At 42.4% G+C, this 21,841-nt stretch overlaps 1 protein-coding gene across 3 annotated transcripts in view; it reads right to left on the minus strand.

Moving 5' to 3' along the window:
• Positions 1 to 21,841, minus strand: part of LOC124776505 — a 138,183-nt gene that overhangs the window by 111,917 nt on the left and 4,425 nt on the right. Inside the window, exons 1-2 of one of the 3 annotated variants that reach the window (XM_047251528.1) lie at positions 2,167 to 2,205; positions 1,958 to 2,058 (exon numbers count right to left, since the gene is read on the minus strand). Coding sequence is in view for 1 of the 3 variants with exons in the window: in XM_047251526.1 (XP_047107482.1) it covers positions 2,167 to 2,328 (162 nt within the window). In the remaining 2 variants the exon portion in view is untranslated. Of the gene's footprint in view, positions 1 to 1,957; positions 2,059 to 2,166; positions 2,329 to 21,841 lie in introns of those variants that run through there. The other 2 variants (XM_047251526.1, XM_047251527.1) reach the window with 2 other exon arrangements.

Raw genomic sequence — 21,841 nt, forward strand, 5'->3', positions numbered from 1 at the left:
GAAAAGCATCAATCACATTGGTTTTTGATTGTCCTCAAGCCAAAAACTGCATAAAAAGCATCCATCAAAATCAAATCGGATTATTAATTTCCGTGTGACTGTCACAAAAAATGTTCAATATGCTGTCCACCGTTTTCTGCAACAAGTTGAAATCGAGAAACAGTATGTTCCACAACTGATCAAAGTGTTGCTGCAGTCACGTTCAGAATGTGTTGCACAATGTGTGCCTTCAATGCAGCCAAGTCTGCAATCAGAATACTGAACACAACATCTTCCAGATAGCCCCATAGCCAGAAGTCACATGGATTAAGATCTAGTGATCAGGACAGCCAGGCTGTAGAGAAATGGTGGTTGATAATTCTAGCATTTCAGAAATGATGCTTCAGTAGCTGCTTAAATGGATTTGCAATGTGCGGAGGTGCGCCATCTTGCATAAAAATGATCCCATCCACACATCCACGCTGTTGGAGAGCTGGAATGATGTTGTTGCACAACAGACATTCATAGCGCTTACCAGTGATGGTACAGGTAACAGGACCGGAAGCACCTGTCTCTTCGAGAAAATATGGCCGCTTGATAAATGATGCCTTAAACCTGCACCACACAGTGCCGTTTTCAGGATGAAGTGGTATTGGTTGATTTGCGTGTGGATTTTCCGTTGCCCATATTTGACAAATCTGTGTACTGACATAGCCTGTCAGATGGAAGTGGGCTTCGTCTGTCCACAAAATCTTCCACGGCCAATCATTGTCCACTTCCATGCGAGCAAGGAATTCTAAAGCAAAGGTCTCTTTTGCTTGCTCGTGCGCATGGGTAATTTTGAATGGATAGCAAAAAGGATATTTTGTAGGATTTTACGCACCGTGCTGACAGGTATGTCCAATGTTTGGGCAATTCTCCGTGCATTACACATTTGCACACCATCACTTGTCTCCTCCTGCACTGCTGTGACCACTGCTTACACTGACGTCAAATCAATTCGTTTCCTCCCTCTACCAGGTTGCACACCAAAAGAACCCATGTTTTCGAATTTCCGAATCATTTTCTCCAAATGCACGGCAGTCATCGGACCAACACCTTTTTTCAAAACCCTTCAGTGTCTGGAACTTCTGAAGAGTGATGTGTGTACATTCATCATTCTTGTACTACAGCTTTACAAGCAAAACGCGATCCTGCGTTGAGACAGTCTGGTGAACATCACAAACACAAAAGGAGGAAAAGCTGTGTACTATCTTACTTCTTCTGCCATACATTACCCCCCTCCCCCTTCTTTGATAATATTCCGTGCAATTTGATGTCATTCTGACCAGTGGTGTTATTTCCACTGTGTTTTGAAAGTTTAACTTTATATACACACACACACACACACACACACACACACACACGGTCACAAGCTCACTACTTACATGCAATGGATGTTAAGCATTAAAGTAGTTCCTAGAGTGTTACTATTTATTCTAACCTCAAAATTGGTCAAGTGCTGCATGATGCGATCAAATACTGCAGAGGTTATACATTTAAAAGTATTTTTTATGGTTTCTGTTATTTATATGAAGTCTGGTGAGAATGGTATACAAGGCACAATCCATAGTAATGTTAAAGTGTTTTCAAAGTTTTACCAAGCGAGGTGGCACAGTGGTTAGCATGCTGGACTCACATTCGGGAGGACGATGTTTCAAACCCACATCCAGCCATCCTGATTTAGGTTTTAATGATTTCCCGAAATTGCTTCACGCAAATTCTGATATGGTTCCTTTCAAAGGGCACAGGCGGCTTCCTTCCCCATCCTTACCTAATCCGATGGGACCAATGACCTTACGGTTTGGTCCTCTCCCCCAAACAAATCAACCAATCTAAGTTTTATGTACTACGTCAAAAACTGTTTGGTTATGAAAGTATACAAAATTATATCTCACAAAATAGATCCTTAGGAAATGTCCAGAAACATTCATCTTACTTTATTTAATCACTCCTTATACTGCATGGAACAGTGTCATTAATGAGCAAGACTGTGCACCAACATTTTTGTGTCAGTGTATTGAGTGTACGTCAAATTCACTGTAATGAAATAACAAAGCTTAATCTTAATTACAGAGAGACTACAAAAATCACAACCAGTATAAATCAATTATAGGATAAAAAAATCTTTTATCTGTTGTTACTTACACACGTTCCACTCTCTCTTCTTTCAATAATGCATGTCTTTCATCCCGTGCAGCCTCCAACAGCTTCCGTTCCACCCATGAACCACTGGGTGCAAACTCCTTTTTCCCCTTTACTGGAAGAGTTCTCTCCAGACGTACACGGTATCGTTCCAATTCAGTTGCCCTGAAAATGTCAAAATTTAAGATCATTTTTGCATTGTTCTTCATTTCACTAGAGCACAGAATGGTAGAGGAGATGACAAGCAATGTTTCAAAGGAAAGTGGAAAGACGTCCAGGGTCATGAATGTTAGCTGCAAAAGACAAGCAACAAGCTTACACCAAGTGAAACACAGAAGGGATTTTTCTCCAAAAAGAAGAGGACCAAAAGCTAATTTATCTTCAAAGAGACTGGCAGTACCCTTTCAGATGGTATTCTACACACATTACATTGCGTGCGTGTGTGTGTGTGTGTGTGTGTGTGTGTGTGTGTGTGTGTGTGCGTGTGTGTGTGTGTGTGTGTGTGGGCGCGCGCGCAAGCTTGAGAGATGAGGAAGGGGGGGGGGGGGCGAGGAGGTGAAGATGATGATTAAACAACTGACATTGAGCAAGCTTGTACACTGACATTGCCCTCGAGCAATTGATTGCTTTTGCAATATTTCTATACTTAATTTCTTCCTCATAATGTTTCTTTTAATGAAGAATATCCACAACTGCTCAGTCTAAGGATGTTACTGCTTCTTCTTCTTCTTCTTTTTTTCCAAAAGTGATAACTCTCTCTAACCAGCCATCAGCAAGATTGAAAAGATTAAAGAGTGTAGGTCCATAAGTACACTATAAAAATAATTAAACAAATATTATGGGACACAAATCAGCAGATGTGATGCACATGTACAGACAAACAAATTATTATATTTCCAAAAAAATTGGATGATTTATTCATGAGAAGAAGCTTCACAAACTGAACAAGACAATAATGTGCTTGTCCACTGGACTCATCACAGAAGACAATTTTATTCCAGTCAATGAGACTCCTGTACAAAGATGAGTCTGGAGATATCCTTGGACGGCAGTGGGATACCAGTCTGATTGTCACCTCCCATATGGCACTTCTTGTAGACAAACAAATACATATAGCAGCAATCCCTGAAAATATAGATCAGTTCTACATAGAATCGTAAGTATATCTTTGGACAGTACTGATAACGAACTCTGTTTTGCAATTACCAGTTATCAATAACATTTGGCTGTGAAATCTCTCTGCTGCTCTTTTCTCTGGCAGATTCAGTATTTCCTTCAGAAATTTTTCATAGAGGAATAAATTTTCTGATAAATATGGGAAAATGGACACCACTGTCCACTGCTGTGAAGTGCATGTTGTTGGTTGGTTTAAAAGGGAGGGGGGGGGGGGGGGGGTGGAGGGAAAGGACCAAACTGCGAGGTCATCGGTCCCTTGTTCCTGGTAAAATAATTACACAAGGGAAAGAAGAAAAGAGAGGAGACATACAGCATACAGCACAATAACAGGAGAAAGGAAGAACCAGAAGAATGACAGAAGGACAACCAACATTACCTTGGACAAAAACAGGAAAAGAAAACCACAGAGAGAAGAAAGGAACAGGTAGAAGGGATAAAAACAAGAGAGCAGATGACCATGGCTGGCCAACCATGAGAATAAAAAGGGAAAGCCAGACGCTCTGCGACACATTAAAACATCCAGTCTAAAAGCATTAGAGTGTAGAGCACAAAGGGACAAGGGCATGTGCTAAAACTTATATAGAATGATAATACCCACCGTCATGTATAAAAAGTAAAACTAAATTAGCTGATGGGGCGTTGTCAGCTAAAATTAATGGCAAAGAGTCTGATAACTGAAGAGTCTGTTGCAGGGCAGCCAAAGGAGGACAGCTCACCAAGATGTGGGCCACTGTCAGCTGGGCGCCGCACCAACACTGAGGTGGGTCATCACGGCACAATAGGTAGCCATGTGTCACCCAAGCATGGCCAATGAGAAGGTAGCAGAGAAACACAGAGTCCCTGCAAGAGGCCTGCACAGAAGACTGCCACACATTCATAGTCTCCTTAATGCCATGCACTTTGTTGTGTATGCTGAGATTATGCCATTTCCTCTCGCAAAGCCGCAAAACCTTGTTGCGTAGTACTATATATGATATGATATGATCGTATGGCATTGTTGGCCGGGAGGCCCCATGCGGGGAAGTTCGGCCGCCGTATTGCAAGTCCTTTTTAGTTGACGCCACTTCGGCGACTTGCGAGTCAATGAAGATGAAATGATGATGAACACACAACACCCAGTCATCACGAGGCAGAGAAAATCCCTGACCCCGCCGGGAATCGAACCCGGGACCCTGTGCGCAGGAAGCGAGAACGCTACCGCAAGACCACGGGCTGCGGACTGCGTAGTACTGAATGCATGTCAGTTGCAGTGGTTTCCGCGTAGCCTGTTTGGGCAGCCTGTCAGCAAGTTAGTTGCCTGGGATTCCAACGCAACCTGGGTTCCTGACAAACACCACTGAACGACTGGACCATTCCAGGACATATATAGACTCCTGGATGGTCACTACCAAAGGATGATGAGGGTAGCACTGGTCGATACCTTTTCGGCTGATCAAGGAGTCAGTACACAGAAGAAATGACTCCCCAGGGCATGAATGGATGTGCTCAAGAGCACTAGATATAGTCACCAGCTTGGGGCGGTGAAAACACTGCAGCCATTGGGCAAGGAAAACTGTTCAATATGTCCTCCATGGACATATGCGAAGCCGACAGGAGCATCATCCATCGAGCCGTCGGTGTAAACCACTTCATGGCCTTAGTAAATGTCAAGAATCAAGAGGAAGTGGCAACGGAAAGCCGCGAGTGGACCTCAAGTATAGGTGGTAAACGCAAGGACTCCAGTTCCGAAAGAAGGGATTGGACAAAAATTGCAATTGGAGGCTCTGACCTGGGCTGCCGATGCGAAAGATGAACCGCTGTGGGTGAGAAAAGGAGACAGTGAGTCAGATGCGCAGGAGAACTACGAACGTGTGCAGCATAACTGGCCAGCAGTTATGCATGCCTAATCTGCAATGGAGGGACTCCGGCCTCCACAAGGACACTGGTCACCGGACTCGTCCTAAAAGCTCCTGTCACTAGGCAAACGACGCAGTGGTGCACTGGGTTGAGTAAACGCAATGCTGAGGGTGCCACCAAACCATAAACCGGGCTCCCATACTCAAGGCGGGATTGAACAAGGGCTCTGTAGAGATGCAGCAGTGTAAAGCGATCTGCACCCCTGTTGGTGTTGCTCATGCAGCAGAGGTGCTGCCAACACTTCTGCTTAAGCTGATGAAGGAAAGGAAGCCAAGTCAATCGGGCATTGAAAACCGGTCCTAAGAATCAATATGTCTCCACTACAGTGAGTGGATCATCATGAAGGCAAAGTTCTGGTTCTGGATTAACGGTACGCCGCCGACAGAAGTGCGTAACACACGACTTTGCTGCCGAAAACTGGAAACTGCGGGCTAGAGCCCATGACTGCACCTTGTGGATGGCTCCCTGTAGGCGCCGCTCAGCAACACCAGTACTGGTGGTGCAGTACAAAATGCAGAAGTCGTCTGCATACAAAGAAGGTGAGACGGACGGCCCTACAGCTGCTGCTAGACTATTAATGGCTACTAAAAATAGAGAGGCACTCAATACAGAGCCTTGCGGGAACCCATTCTCATGGATATGGGGGGAACTATGGGAGGCGCCAACTTGGACACGGAAAGCATGAAGCGACAGGAAATTTTGAATAAAAATTGGGCGCGGGCCTCAGAGACCCCACTCGTATAACGTGGCGAGGATATGATGTCACCAGGTAGTGTCATACGCTTTTCATAAACCAAAAAAAGACGGCAACCAGGTGTTGCTGTCTGGAAAAGGCTGTTCAGATGGCAGACTCTATGGACATGAGATTATCAGTGGTACAGCAACCCTGGCAGAAGCCACCACCATGACATTGAGCCAGTAGGCCACGTGACTCCAGGACCCAACCCAACCCAATCACCGACACGCCACACGTTCCAGCAGCTTACAAAGAACGTTGGTGAGGCTGATGGGCCAATAGCTATCCACATCAAGTGGGTTTTTACCGGGTTTGAGCACTGGAATGATGGTGCCCTCCCACCATTGCAATAGAAAGACGCCATTGCACCAGATCCGGTTGAAGATGAGGAGGAGATGTAACTTGTAGTCAGATGAGAGATGCTTAATCATCTGACTGTGGATCCGACCTGGCCCAGGAGCTGCGTTGGGACAATGTGCAAGGGCAATGAGGAGCTCCCACTCTGTAAATGGGACATTATAGGATTCACTGTGGCGTGTAGTCAACGAGAGGACTTTCCCTTCCAGCCACTGTCTGAGAGTGTGAAAGGGTGGGGGGTAATTCTCTGATGCAGAGGCTTGAGCACAGTGCTCAGCAAAGTGTTCGTCAATCACGTTTACGCCGGTAGATAACACGCCATTTATGTTAACACCTGGAACACCTGTTGGGGGTCTGGTACCCAAAAACACATTTGATCTTTGCCCAAACCTTGGAAGGTGACATATAACACCCAATGGTCGAGATGTATCTCTGCCGTTTGACAAGCTGGTGAACACGGGCACAGAGCTGTTTAAAGGCTATGAGGTGCTCCAGGGAAGGGTGCTACTTATGCCGCTGTAGAGCTCGCCGACACTCCTTAATTGCTTCAACGACTTCCGGCAACCACCAAGGGACTGCCTTTCGCTGAGGGCACCCTGAAGAGTGAGGGATAGTGTTTTCTGCCATAGAAACGATTGTTTTAGTCACCTGCTCAATCATCACATCGATGTTACCGTGTGGGGGAGATTCAATGGTGACAGCAGAGGTGAAAGTTTCCCAGTCTGCCTTGTTTAAAGCCTATCTGGGTAGGTGTCCATGGGCCTGACACACGGGCAGTGACAGGAAGATTGGGAAGCGGTCACTACCACACAGGTCGTCATGTGCTCTCCAGTGTTTAGATGGGAGAAGTCCTGAGCTGCAAATTGATAAATCAATGGCCAAGTAACTACTATGAGCCACACTGAAATGTGTCGTGGCCCCGGTATTTAAGAGCCAGAGGTTGAATTGGGACAGTAAAGTTTCAACATCTCTGCCGCGGCCAGTAAGCACAGTGCCACCCCACAAGGGGTTATGGCTGTTAAAATCTCTCAGAAGTGGGAAGGTTTAGGGAGTTGATCAATCAGAGCAGTTAATACATTCAGGGATACTGCACCATCTGCAGGAAGATATACTTTGCAGACAGTTATTTCCTGCGTCGTCCTTATTCTGACAGCCACCGCTTCAAGAGGGGTTTGAAGGGGCACAGTTTCACTACAGACTGTGTTTAGGACATAAACACAAACCCCACCAGACACTCGATTATAGTCGCTATGATTCCTGTAGTATCCCTTATAGCCACGGAGGGGAGGGGTCCGCATTGCCGAGAACCAAGTTTCCTGGAGGGCACTGAAGAAAGCAGGTGTAAAGCTTAACAGTTGTCGTAGCTCAACCAGGCGGTGGAAAAAACCGCCCCAATTCCACTGGAGGACGTCATCATCATGAGACTGGGAAGGCATGCAACATTCAGTGAGGCAGTTTATGCCTCAGGGTCACCTGCTGCCACCGACTTTTTGCCTGAGTAGTCCATATCCATTGTGTCTGAGGGTCTGGTGAGATCTAGGTCCTCAGCGGACGCCAGAATCTCCACCACCTCCGCAGACGCAGAGCTTGTAGGTAGTGGTGGTGTAGGTGCCAGCACAATTCCCTTGGTCTTGGGGGTCTTCTGTTTTAGATTTCTCTCACTGCTCCTTGGGTTTCCCTGGCTGGGAGATCTTCACTGGTTCAGTCTCCAGGACTGAGAATGAGCATGAAGCCCTATGACCAGCTGCTTTTGGGCTCTTCAGCCACTGGCGAGTGTCATCTTTCCCAGTAGCAGAAACCTGGGAAGGGAGTGACCCAAGGGATCCCTTCCTAGTGAGAGGAGCTGAAGAAGACTTACACTTCTCCAGCTCAGAAGTGGGGACTGATATCGCTAATGGTTGGGGGGGGGGGGGGTGGAGGTGGATGTTCTCCTGAAGAAGTTGGTGCAGGAGCAACAGGGAGGGAAGTGCCCCCACCATCAAGGGCACAGGTGTAGTGTTCTGGTTCTGAGAGGCGACAGGAATGCAAGGAACTGATGAGGCGACAACTGTTCTCGTAGCCGTGGCATAAGAGGTGGTCATAGCCACGAGTTGGATCATTCCTTGGCTATTTGTTTAACTGTCACAGCAACATCAAAGTTAAATAATCTCTGGGGATTGTTATAAGGAAGCTTACAAGCAAGTTCACTCCTGATATATGCTGATAATGCATAATGTAAAGAAAGCATGAAGATGCTCCTGAATGGATCATCAAATGCCACCTCTTCTTCATTGTTATCTTCTCTGGTAGATAGATGAGCTTGGTCAGACACGTTTTGATGCAGACAAACAGTAACATGTTTGCACAAAAAAGAAATATTTTGCTCATTTGCTAAAAATTACAATAATTTATTAGCCTACATTCATTTAACAAATAACAGTAATCAACTTATCCACTAGCAGTGCTATATCATTATTACTTATCCCGACTGTGGGCACTTGCTCCGAATGCCAGAACTGTGTGGACACAAGGCAGTGATAACAGCCCTTGCTGCCTTTGGCAAACAGAGCACAAACATTGATCAAGTGAACATGTGTAAAGCCTACAGAGAATCTGTTCCCCTAGAAACTGTTCTATATCCTTCTTGTATCTATGTGTTTGGACTGACAGAGGGGAAGGGAAGGGGGGGGGGGGGGGGGAAGGAGGAATTTTTTTTAAATCCAAGACAACAAGTGTGCCAGTCTAACAATGTATCTGCTCAGTTATGTCACTACTATGAAAACAAATACCATTTTAATTACAGCAAATTCATCTCATGTACTTTCTGAGGACAACATCTCCTAAATAAAGGATTATATCACTATTCAGTCCATTTTCCAATTCTCAGCATTAACCCTCTGCCGTGTCCTTGTTAGACGCTTTTGGGAGTCCAAATTATTTTATCACCTGCTGCTTCTATCACTGTCTTTGAGGGAATAACACAATACAAAAGAAGATTCACAACACCCAATAAATGAGCTAATGTGTTTCTGTGAATACGTATTACTTTTATATGGAGACATGGAATTAAAAAAAAAATATTCCTAATACCTTTACGACTACTTAACTCTATTCAGTTTGTTATAAAGTTCATGACGGGCAGAGAAAAGTTATATTTCCCCCTCTGTATTAATTCAAAGGAGAATGGTTGAATGGATGGATGTGTGTTCACAGTGTTAACAGAAATGCTGTCCTAAAGGAATGGGTATGTAGAGTGAGAAATCATGAGCCTGTTGACGTCAAAAATCAGTGATACCTAGGGAAGGACAAACAATCTCTTGACGGGGAAATAAATAAATAAATAAAAACAGCAGATTCCCCTACAATCAAGGCAGTCAAGGCCAATGAAAGTCCTTTCCAACAAAGATGTAATAATCTAGGCCCTAGGTTTCTAAAAAACTGAGTGCTATTCTGATGTGGCATTTCATAAGTAGGATGACCACATAACCCTATACTTTGATTAAAATAAATTTGTGATTGATGTCTGAGTGCATTGAGTGGTAAGTGCCAGCTGCCAGCCAATCGCAATTCTTCCTCTGACACCACACATTCACCATACTGGCTGTTTTGTAGGCAATGGCAGAGCCTTGTCAAGTGTGACTGGCTGCACACTGGCAACACTTTCCTCTGCCTCTGCAACATGCCAATCATTAAGTTATTTTATTTGAAGTATAATCATAGGAACAACAGATACCAGTTCACCCACAAAGGAGATAGCTTACAAAGTCCTACTTCAACTGATACCTGAGTATTGCTGCTCAGCCTGCGACCGTTAATAGGTACAACTGATGTGGAAATGGAGAAGATACAATGAAGAGCAGAGCACTTCATCACAATCTTGTTTGGTAAATGGGAAAGTGTTATGTAGATGCCCATCCAATTCCTGTGGCAGACACTAAAGTATGCACATTCCTGAAGGAGTCAAGTAACATACTACTCTCTCCTCCAGCTATATCTCATGAAAAGATCCATGAAAGATTCAAACTCATATGGCAGCTTATCAATAATTATTTTCAAGCATACAATTTGCAACTGGAACAAGAAAGGCAGGAAGTTACAGTGGATTACAAAGTATTCTCTTTCACATATTGTAAAGTGGGTTGCAGATTACTTATTTACATGGGATAGATTACTGGAACAGCCAAGGACAAGCAACATCAACAACACACACACACACACACACACACACACACACACAAATGAATACAATGCAAATCAGTTAATCACCTGTTGTTGAACAGTGCCTATAAATAATCGTGAAATGAGAAATGGCAAGACCATTGTCATGATACGAGGTGCGACAATAAAGTAATGATACTGATTTTCTTTGCAAGATGTGGCAACCCTGCAGGCTTGCGTAGGCACATTATCTTTGACCTTGGTCTATAAGCTGCTTCTAGTCCAAGTGGCACATTGACGCAACTGCTCAGTCGTGAGTTGTGCTGTAATAAGTTAACATGTGTTTGTGTCTCTCGTCCTGGAAATGGAACCGCATAATATTGCGCAATGGTGTGCCATTTCTTTTTGCGTTAAATTGGGTGGAAATGCAACATTAACTTACAGTAAGCTTCAGAAGGCTTTTGGAGAGGAGGTTATGTAAAGAGCTCAAGTTTTTCGTTGGCATAAAATGTTTAGTGAGGGCAGAATAAATGTTGAAAATGAAGACCGCAGTGGACAACCATGCATGCTTGTGTGCTTCTTTGATTCCAAGGGAATTGTTCATAAAGAGTGGGTGCCTCCTGGACAAACAGTTAACCAATATTACTACAAATAAATTTTAGAAAGACTTCGTAAAAGAGTTCTTTGTGTCCATGCCAACATTCCTGATAATTGGATTCTGCATCACGATAATGCACCATCCCATACTGCTCTGTCAGTACAGTAATTTTTAACCTCTTTGATTCGAAGGAAATTATTCATAAAGAGTGGATGCCTCCTGGACAAACAGTTAACCAATATTACTACAAATAAATTTTAGAAAGACTTCGTAAAAGAGTTCTTTGTGTTCGTGCCAACATTCCTGATAATTGGATTCTGCATCACGATAATGCACCATCCCATACTGCTCTGTCAGTACAGTAATTTTTAACCTCAAAACAAATTTCAGTACTACCACGACCATCTTATTTACCAGATATCGCTCCGTGCGTCTTTTTTCTATTTCCAAGAGTCAAAATGGCGGTCAAGGGACACCATTTTCAAACAACACAAGATGTCCAAAAAGCTTTGACAAGGATCTTGGAGGATATTACAGAAGATGAGTTCCTGACATGTTACCATCAATGGCAGAAACACTGGAAAACGTGTGTGCAATCAGAAGGGAACTACTTTGAAGGAGACAACACTAAACTTGACTAAAACATTAAGCAACAATTTTTTTCACATTGGTCTCATTATTGTCGCACCTTGTATGTAGATTCCGGGAGAAAGGGGTGGGGGGGGAGCATAACCGTGGACATATCAGTTACTGGGATCTGGGAACCTGGGAACACAAAAGACAATGGGTCAGAATACAAAAAAGAAATGATACCCCAGTCAACACAATATTGTGTGCAAAACTGAATAACGAAAATCATCAAAAAAGCATGATCAATTAACTATACCAAGAAACACTAAGAAATGACAACACACAGGTTATTCCATAAGCTGTACCAACAAACAACATTGTGAGTCTGGACTGTAAATGATCACGATTTTATACGAGGGCGGTTCAGAAAGTAACCTCCGATTGGTCACAGTGCGGGTTGTGGGGGGAGTAGCGACGCCATCTGTGCGTTCACGCACTCAACAGGTCAGTCGGCATCAAGCCGTGGTCGAGTGAACGTCGTACCTGCGCTAGTTTAGTTTTTGTGGCAGTTTGAAATGTGTGCTGCAATAGAAAACCCCACCAAATGTGAAGTGCGTGCTGTCATAAGGTTTTTTACAGCCAAAGGATATTCTGCAGCAGATATTCATCGTGAGCTTTGTGCCGTGTACGGACCAAGAGTTATGAGTGAAGGAGTTGTCCGTGAATGGGTACGTTTATTTAAAAGTGGACGAGAAAACGTTCATGATGAAGAGAGGAGTGGTAGAACATCATTGGTGACTGACGAACTCGTTCAGACAGTTGATGCAAAAGTTCGTGAAAATCGACGTTTCTCAATGTCGGAGTTGTCTACTGGTTTTCCACAGATTTCTAAGACTCTCTTGTACGAGATAGTGACAGCAAGATTGGGTTACCGTAAGTTCTGTGCACGATGGGTGCCCAAAATTCTTACCGACCACCACAAAACTCAAAGAATGGCCTCTGCATTAGACTTTCTGTCACGTTATGAGGACGAAGGAGAACCATTGTTAAACAGAATCGTGACCGGTGACGAAACGTGGATTAAGTACGTGAACCCTGAGACAAAAGAACAATCAAAGATGTGGGCACATTCAAATTCGCCTACCAAACCAAGAAAAGCCTCGCAAGATTTTTCTGCCAGAAAACTGATGGCAACGGTGTTTTGGGAAGCCAAAGGGGTGTTGTTGGTTGAATTCACGGAACGTGGTACGACCATTAATCAAGACGTGTACTGTGAAACAATAAAAAAGTTACGACAGGCTATACAGAACAAACGCCGTGGTATGCTGACTTCCGGTATCGTTTTTTTTGCACGATAACGCCTGTCCTCACTCTGCTCGCAGAACAACGGCCCTTCTCGAGTCCTTCAAGTGGGACGTTATCAACCATCCACCTTACAGCCCAGACCTGGCACCAAGTGATTATCACCTCTTCATGCATTTGAAGAAATGGCTCGGGTCACAGTGGTTTGATGACGACGAAGAGCTCAAAGATGCAGTCACAGGCTGGCTCCAGGCACAAGCGGGTGATTTTTATGCAGAAGGAATTTCAAAGCTTGTGAAGAGATACGATAAGTGCCTCAATCGCTATGGAGACTATGTAGAAAAATAGTGCAAAGATGTAGTTGTAAGATGTATATATTAAAATATTTTTATTTAACTTGGTGTATTTTTTTAAATCAACTGGAGGTTACTTTCTGAACGGCCCTCGTATATTGAATTACCGGACCCTCAACAAGAATTGTTGTAGAAGGAAATAACACTTCAAAAATGCAAAGAGTTCATAAAGTTAGCAGTTCATAAAGCAATGCAATTCCAGACCAAATAGTTGGGACAGTATTACGAAAGCGCCAAGATTCTGGAACGCTTTCTGAGGATAACACGTAGAACAAAACTCTGTCAGTAGTAACAGAGAAACTGGCTGGATTATTGAGAATATCACAAGGTTTTCATACAAAGATAGCCCAGTTTAGAACTGAAATGACAATAATGTTTTTATGAAAGCAACAAAGAGCTGAACACGTCAAACCAAAAGGTGTGCTATGTTATCTAACCATGACTAAATTTAAGAACAAAATGAGTGCACAGTTTTATGAATACCACGAATAAAATATCAATGAGCTAATGAAAATTTCATGTGGCAGCACGGAATTGGTACTAAGGAAGTACTACCACAGTGGAACAATTCATCAATGGAAATCATACACTATATACAGAACTATAAAAATATGTAAGATGAATGAGAAAGAAGACAAAAAATTAAAATGTGAATAATGATGAATTAATAATGTTAGCTCAGTACTTGCATTATTCTTCTCCTTTTCTTCTTAAGGAATCCTGACAACAATGTGGTGTGCCTGCTATTTTTTACACATGCACACAACTTTTGCTCCACAGGTTGCAAACATGAAATAAGCTGTACATCACCTGCATGTGGTTTTTAGTTGTGAGCATGTTTTGGCGCATGTTTATAAATATCAACAGTCCCCCATAAGTGATTCAAGCAGTGTACCTGCTTTTTTAATGTGTGCATGAAATGTGACATTAGCTGATATTCATGATTGAACATGTGAATATTTATGGATCTGTGGCACCGGTGACGCAACTGTTCACAGGCCTGTAGGAGTATTCAGTTCAGATGCAAGACTGTTCACAATGAAGTCAAAATAAACTCCATATAGACTATGTATCACTATATGGGGTCAGAAGCCTATAGTGTCAGTAGACATTGTGCAGGAAACTGCAAATCCCAAGATATTCACAAATATTACTAGCCTCTCAAAAATTTATCATAACATTTGGACACAGAGATGTACATTTCAGCTAACTCTAACATAAATTTTAAACATGTTTTCAGCTTCATATATAGTCAAGTGACTCATTTTGCATCAACTGATTGATTTACTGCGCGGGGGGGGGGGGGGGGTGTATGGAACTAAACAGAGAGGTCATCAGTCCCGCAATTCAACAATTATGTGCGGAAGATAGACACATCCACGAAAAGAGGGCGGATCCAGTCAGAGGGATCAAATTATAAAGTGAGGAAGCTAAAAACATACACAGTAGAAGGCATAAAAGGGTAGGTCAAATCTAAAAACTGGAGGAACACAAGGATAAAAGAGAGGTCTTTGGCACAGGGGTGTGGTCATGGGCCCTGAACCCAGAAAACATGGAAGAGAGGCCCCAACCACAAACACCCTGCTCCTGCTCCAGGAGGAAAGCAAAACCTTATAACTGAAACTAAAAACTACTTTCAAAAAGGAAACTGAAGACCAGTTAAGCCATCCATAAATCATCCATTAATATTGAAGATAAGGAATTTGGAAGGCCATACTTAGTACGAAGGGCCAAAAGAAGGGGTCATTTCACCAATACATTGGATACCATTATTCTGGCTCCACAACATTGTGGGGGAGGGGGGGGGGGCCTCATTACACAAGAGAAAACAATGGGTGCGCCTAGTATGACCAATACATAGATGGCATAAGACAGTGGACTCCTTCCAGGAGGAATGGACAGAAGAGAGCCACACTGCAGTAGTCTCCTTGATTGTGCCAAGTTTATTACTGACAGCAGTGCTGCGCCAGATGTCATCCCAATATTGGGCAAAGGGAGATTTGATGTGTATCCGCATCTGCATCTGGGGGTAAGTATATGCCTCTCTAGCCAAACGGTCTGCCAGTTCATAGGCAGGCGGCACAGTGAAGGGCAGAGAGAAGGTCATGGATAGCAGAGACCAAAGGATGATGAGAATAGCATCGTTCTATGGCCTCCAAGCTACATATTGAGTCAGTTAATATTAAAACACTGTGGAGGGAGTCCTAAAAAACAAAATGGAGGACCCTGTTAACGGCTAGCACCTCTGCTGTGAACACACTACATGATCCTGGCAGTAAATGGTGTTCCATGCCAGTAGGAGGGGTTAAAATGTATCCTGCCTTATCTATTGTTTTAGAACCATGAGTGCAGAAGATCACAGCACCTGGAAACTCTTCAAGGAAAGAACGTACAAGATGCCAGAATATCATAGGAGTGACAGAGACCATACGACCCTGGAATAGGTCAGTCTTAATCCATAGCCGAGGCACCATCCAAGGGGGTTGGAAAGGGGGGGGGGGGAGGATATATACGATGCACATTCCAATTAGTGGAGATGGAGATCCCAACAGACGGAAGTGAGAAGCATTCCAAACAGAAATCCCACACGAGGTCGGGTATCAGGAGGGAGACGTCCCTCATTTGCAAAGAGGATGGGGTAAACAGGATGGTCATGGAGGTGTCGCATGGAAATCGTGTAAGAAGCCAGGAGATGGTTCAACTGTATTTGTAGGGGAGGGAATCCCTGATTCTGCAAGGAGACTGTCGACAGGACGAGTGCAAAATGCATCGATAGCCAGACACATCCAATAATGATGAATAAGGTAAAGTCGTTTCAGAGTAGTAGATGGTGCGGAGCCATAAAGCTGACAGCCATAAGTTAGTTTGGACTGAATTTGTACAGAAGTCAGATTGTAGTAACAATAGTATCATTTGATATTATTAGTAAAAAACACACACGCACACAAATTCACTTGGCTCTACTAAGAAATTCATCAATGGAAGAGTCGCCACTAATAAATCCTTTATGCTCCTCTTAAATGGAGCTTACTGGTTAAACTTTTTATTCCACCCCATGAACCATGACCTTGCCATTGGTGAAGAGGCTTGCGTGTCCCAGCGATACAGGTAGCCGTATCGTAGTTGCAGCCTCAACAGAGAGGTATCTGTTGAGAGGCCACACAAACACGTGACTCCCAAAAAGGGGCAGCAGGCATTTCAGTAGTTGCAGGGGCAACAGTCTGGATGTTTGGCTGAAATGGCCTTGTAACACCAACCAAAATGGTCCAGCCGTGCTGGTATTGCGAACAGCTGAAAGCAAGAGGAAACCATAGTTGTAATTTTTCCTGAGGGCATGCCCACCGTATGGTTAAATGAGGAGGGCATCCTCTTTAGTAAAATATTCCAGACGTAAAATAGTCCCCCCCTTCGGATCTCTGGGTGGGGACTAATTAGGAGGACATCGTTATCAGGTGAAGCAAAACTGGCATTCTACAGATTGGAGCATGGAATGTCAGATCCTTTAATTGGGCAGGAAGGTTAGAAAATTTAAAAAGGGAATTGGATAGATTAAAGTTATATATTGTGGGAATTAGTGAAGTACAGTGGCAGGGGGACCAGAACTTCTGGTCAGGTGAATACAGGTGTATAAAAACAAAATCAAATAGACTGTGTAATGCAGGAGAAGGTTTTTATAATGAATTAAAAAAATAGGAATGTGGATACGCTATTATGAACAGCATAGTGAATGCATTATCGCAGCCAAGATAGTCACGAAACTCACGCCCACCATAATAGTAAGTTTATATGCCAACTAGCTCTGCAGACGATGAAGAGACTGAAGAAATATATGATGAGATACAAGAAATTATTCAGATAGTTAAAGGAAATGAAAATTTTATATAGTGATGGGGGACTGGAAACTAATACTAGGAAGAGGAAGAGAAGGAAAAGTAGTGGGTGAATACGGCCTGGTGGAAAGGAATGAAAAAGGATGCCACCTGGTAGAATTCTGCACGGAGGTGCATAATTTAAATATAGCTAACACTCAGTTCAAGTATCATGAATAAAGGCTGTATACGTGAAAGGGGCTTGGAGATACTGAAACGTTTCACACTGATTTTATCATGGTAAGACAGAGATTTCAGAATCAGTTTTTAAACTGTAATACATTTCCAGGGGCAGATGTGGACTCTGGCCACAATTTCTTGGTTATGAATTGTAGATTAAAAGTGAAGAAATGCAAAAAGGCAAGAATTTACGGAGATGGGACCTAGATAAACTGAAAGAACCAGAAGTTGTCGAGAGTTTCACAGGGAGCATTAGGGAATGATTGACAAGAACAGAGGAAATGAATACAGTAGAAGAAGAATGGGTAGCTTTGAGAGATGAAACAGTGCAGGCAGCAAAAGATCTAATAGGTAAAAAGATGAAGGGTAGCAGAAATCCTTGGGTAACACAAGAGATACTGAATTTAATTGATGAAAGATGAAAACACAAAAAGCAGTAAATGATGCAGGTGAAAGGGAATACAAACATCTAAAAAATGAGATCAATAGGAAGTACAAAATGGCTAAGCCGGAGAAGCTAGAGGACAAACATAAGGATGTAGAAGCATACAACACTAGGGGTAAGATAGGTTCCGCCCACAGGAAAATTAAAGAGATGTTTAGAGAAAAGATAACCACCTGTCTGAATATCAAGAGCTCAGATGGAGAGCCAATCCTAAGCGAAGAAGGGAAAGCAGAAACGTGCAGGGAGTATATAGAGGGTCTATGAAGGGAGATGTACTTGAGAGCAATACTGTGGAAATGGAAGAAGACATAGATGAAGATGAGATGGGAGATATGGTACTGCATGAAGAATTTGATACAGGACTGAAAGACCTAAGTCTAAACAAGGCCCCAAGAATAGACAACAGTCTGTGAGAACTACTGACAGCCTTGGGGAGAACCAGCCATGGCAAAACTCTTCCACCTGGTCAGCAAGTTGTATGAGACAGGCTAAATACCCTCAAGAAGAATATAATAATTCCAATCCCAAAGAAAGCAGGTGACGCCAGGTGTGACTATTACCAAACCATCACTTTAATAAGTCACAGTTGCAAAATGCTAAAGCGAATTCTTTGCAGAAAAATGGAAAAACTGGAAGAAGCCAACCATGGGGAAGATCAGTTTGGATTCTGGAGATATGTAGGAACACATGAGGCAATACTGCCTTTATAACTTCTGATAGAAGTTAGGTTAAGAAAAGGCACACCTTCATTTATAGCATTTGTACACTTAGAGAAAGCTTGTGACAATATTGACTGGAATAATCTCTTTCAAATTCTGAAGGTGGCAGAGGTAAAATACTATCTGAACAGAAACCAGATGGTAGTTATAAGAGTAAAGGGGTACGAAAGGGAAGCAGCGGTTGCGAAGGGAGTGAGACAGATTTGTAGCCTATCTCCAATGTTATTCAATATGTATATTGAGCAAACAGTGAAGGAAACAAATGAAAAATTTGGATTAGGAATTAAAGTCCAGGGAGAAAAAATAAAGACTTTGAGATTTGCCAATGACTTTGTAATTCTGTCAGAGACGGTAAAGGACTTGGAAGAACAGTTGAACGGGGATCACAGAAGTGTCCGATTCCACCCATCTGCTTTGACCCATGATGTCATCAATATGGCAGAAATGGCTATTCTAAGTGTCTCCAATATGGCGCCTATGATGTCACTACATACACACAGCAACAAACATGAAAATACGTATAAATAAGACAATAACACGTTCCTCATAAAATACAATCAAACTAATGGTACGACCACGTGAAATAGGGGGTTTTTGGGAGGGGACAAGCCAAATATAACAATTAAAAAACACACCATGATCCCAAAACGCATAAAATGGTGAACAAAAAAATAATTGCAAAATCTATAGGAATCGGACACTTCCCTTGACCTATATAGGTCAACCACAGCTAACGATACCAAAACACCAACGCTACAGCAAAAACTACGGAATTTGGAATCAGACATTTCAACTGACCACATCTGACGATACCAAATCACCAATATCTACATATAAAACTACAAAAATTGGAATCGGTCAATTCCCTTGACTTTTATAGGTCAACCACAACTATTGCTACGAAATAAAACAACACTTACAACTACGAAAAACAAAACCACAACACCTCAAAAACTCATAAGCCAAACATCCCTATGTAAATTAAAACGCATTCAATACACAATAAATACACAGAACATTACAATTCGAGAAAAATAGACCCAATAAAACAATTACTCACCACCAACAAACACAACAAGACAACATCTACAAACACAACCAACTTATAAACTCCGTGCCATAATGACGTCACACACAACACCCTTACGTCATGGGTCAAAGCAGACAGGTGGAATCGGACGCTTCCATTGACACATTGAATGGAATAGACAGTGTCTTGAAAGAAGGATATATGTGTACAGCAACAAAAGCAAAATGAGGATAATGGTATGTAGTCAAATTAATCCAAATTGCTGAGGGAATCAGATTAACAAATGAGACACTTAAAGTAGTAGACAAGTTATGCTATTTGGGCAACAAAATAACTGACGATGGCCGAAGTAGAGAGGATACAAAATGTAGACTGGCAATGGCAACAAAAGCATTTCTGAAGAAGAGAAATTTGTTAACATCAAATATAGATTTAAGTGTCAGGAAGTCTTTTATGAAAGTGTATGAAGTGTAACCATGTATGGAAGAAAAACATGGACGATAAACAATTTAGACAAGAAGAGAATAGAAGCTTTTGAAATGTGATGCTACAGAAGAGAGCTGAAGATTAGATGGGTAGATCACGTAACTTATGAGGAGGTACCGAACAGAATTGGAGAGAAGAGGAATTTGTGTGCACAACCTGACTAGAAGAAGGGATTGGTTGTTAGGACATCTCCTGAGACCTCAAGGGATCACCAGTTTAGTGCTGGAGGGAAGTGTGTGTGTGTGGGAGGGGGGGGGGGGCGGGGGGGGGGGGGTTAAAATCATAGAGGGAGATTAAGAGATGAATACATTAAGCAGATTCAGAAGGATGTTGGTTGCAGCAGTTACTCGGAGATGAAGGGGCTTGTGCAGGATAGAGTAGCATGTAGAGCTGCATCAAACCAGTCTCTGGACTGAAGACCACAACATCAACAAACATTTTACAGCTCCTAGCAAGTTACTGAAAATGTGTGTTCCTGAAAAATGGGCATCTTTCCCTATTTCCAATAGGGTCTATTGATTTCACAAACTGAGTACTGGTTTGAAAAAGCGATATATATCTTAATGATAAATTTAAGCTGCGCGGAGTGACCACGCAGTTAGAGGCACCATGTCACTAATTGTGTGGCCCCTCCCACCAGAGGTTCGAGTCCCCCTCGGGCATGGGTGTGTGTGTTGTTTTTAGCATAAGTTAGACTAAGCTAGTTTAAGCAGTGTGTAACTCTATGGACCAATGACCTCAGCAGTTTGGTTCCTTAGGAATTCGCACACATTTGATAAATTTAATTAAGGAATAAATATACTGGGTCGCATTAGTTAATATCCCTAATTCCCTACACAGGCCTCTGCATGATGTTCTTGTGTTCACACCACAGATAATTATTATTACACATTTTTGCACCTGAAAAATTTGTGCTTGGCTTGATGAATTACCCCAAAAGTAACCCCATATGACATTACAGAATGAAAGTAAGCATAGTACACCAATTTTCTTTATTTTTATATCCTCTATGTCTGACAACATTCATACTGCAAATAGAGATTCCTTTAGGGACTCCAGTAGTTCTGTGGTGTGCTCCCAATTGAATTATCAAATGGTGAACTGTTTGTGAGGAATATGGATTCCTTATTGTGCTATCTGTCAGACAGCAGCAAACAGTTAATAGTCTGTGGTGACCTCAGCTGTAGATTTTCTACGTGTTTCTGATAGGAAAAATGATCTGATTTGGATCCTACAGTTTGATTTCAGTAATTAACTTTCCAATATGGGTAGATAAAGGCTGTAGAATTCTAACTGATAATGTTTTCTTCAGCTAAAATCAAAGCAAGAAAGTAGAGTAATAGTGTGCCACTACAACAAGGGCAAACAATATTAAAACTGTGGAGAAAAAAGTTTGAAACAGAAAAATATGCTCATGTTTCATAAATAAACTTGTATGCAACCTCCAACATGTGACCAGATGAGAGGAAACACTTATGCCAACCGAAACCGCAAAGAACTGTAAGTAATCACTCATTTACATAAAAAAAACAGGATATGAACTGTTTCATAATCTACAAATAACACATATCAAAATGAAACTGCATTATTCCACATCCAATTGAAGACACCTTAAAGTAAAAAAAATGCGAAACACATCTGGGAGAAATAAAATATGGTGCAGCAAGAAAAGGCAGTTTTTATTTACAAAACAAATATTCCTGCACTTGCTGCAGAGGATGGCCATGCAAACAAACTTGTCAAGGAAATAACGGTTTACCCAGTAACAAATGCTCTCTCTGATCATGATGCACAATTAGTTAAGAAAAGTGTGGATATTCCTCA

The sequence above is a fragment of the Schistocerca piceifrons genome, chromosome 2 (genome assembly GCF_021461385.2).
Source record: "Schistocerca piceifrons isolate TAMUIC-IGC-003096 chromosome 2, iqSchPice1.1, whole genome shotgun sequence".
Classification (NCBI taxonomy): Eukaryota; Metazoa; Arthropoda; class Insecta; order Orthoptera; family Acrididae; genus Schistocerca; species Schistocerca piceifrons.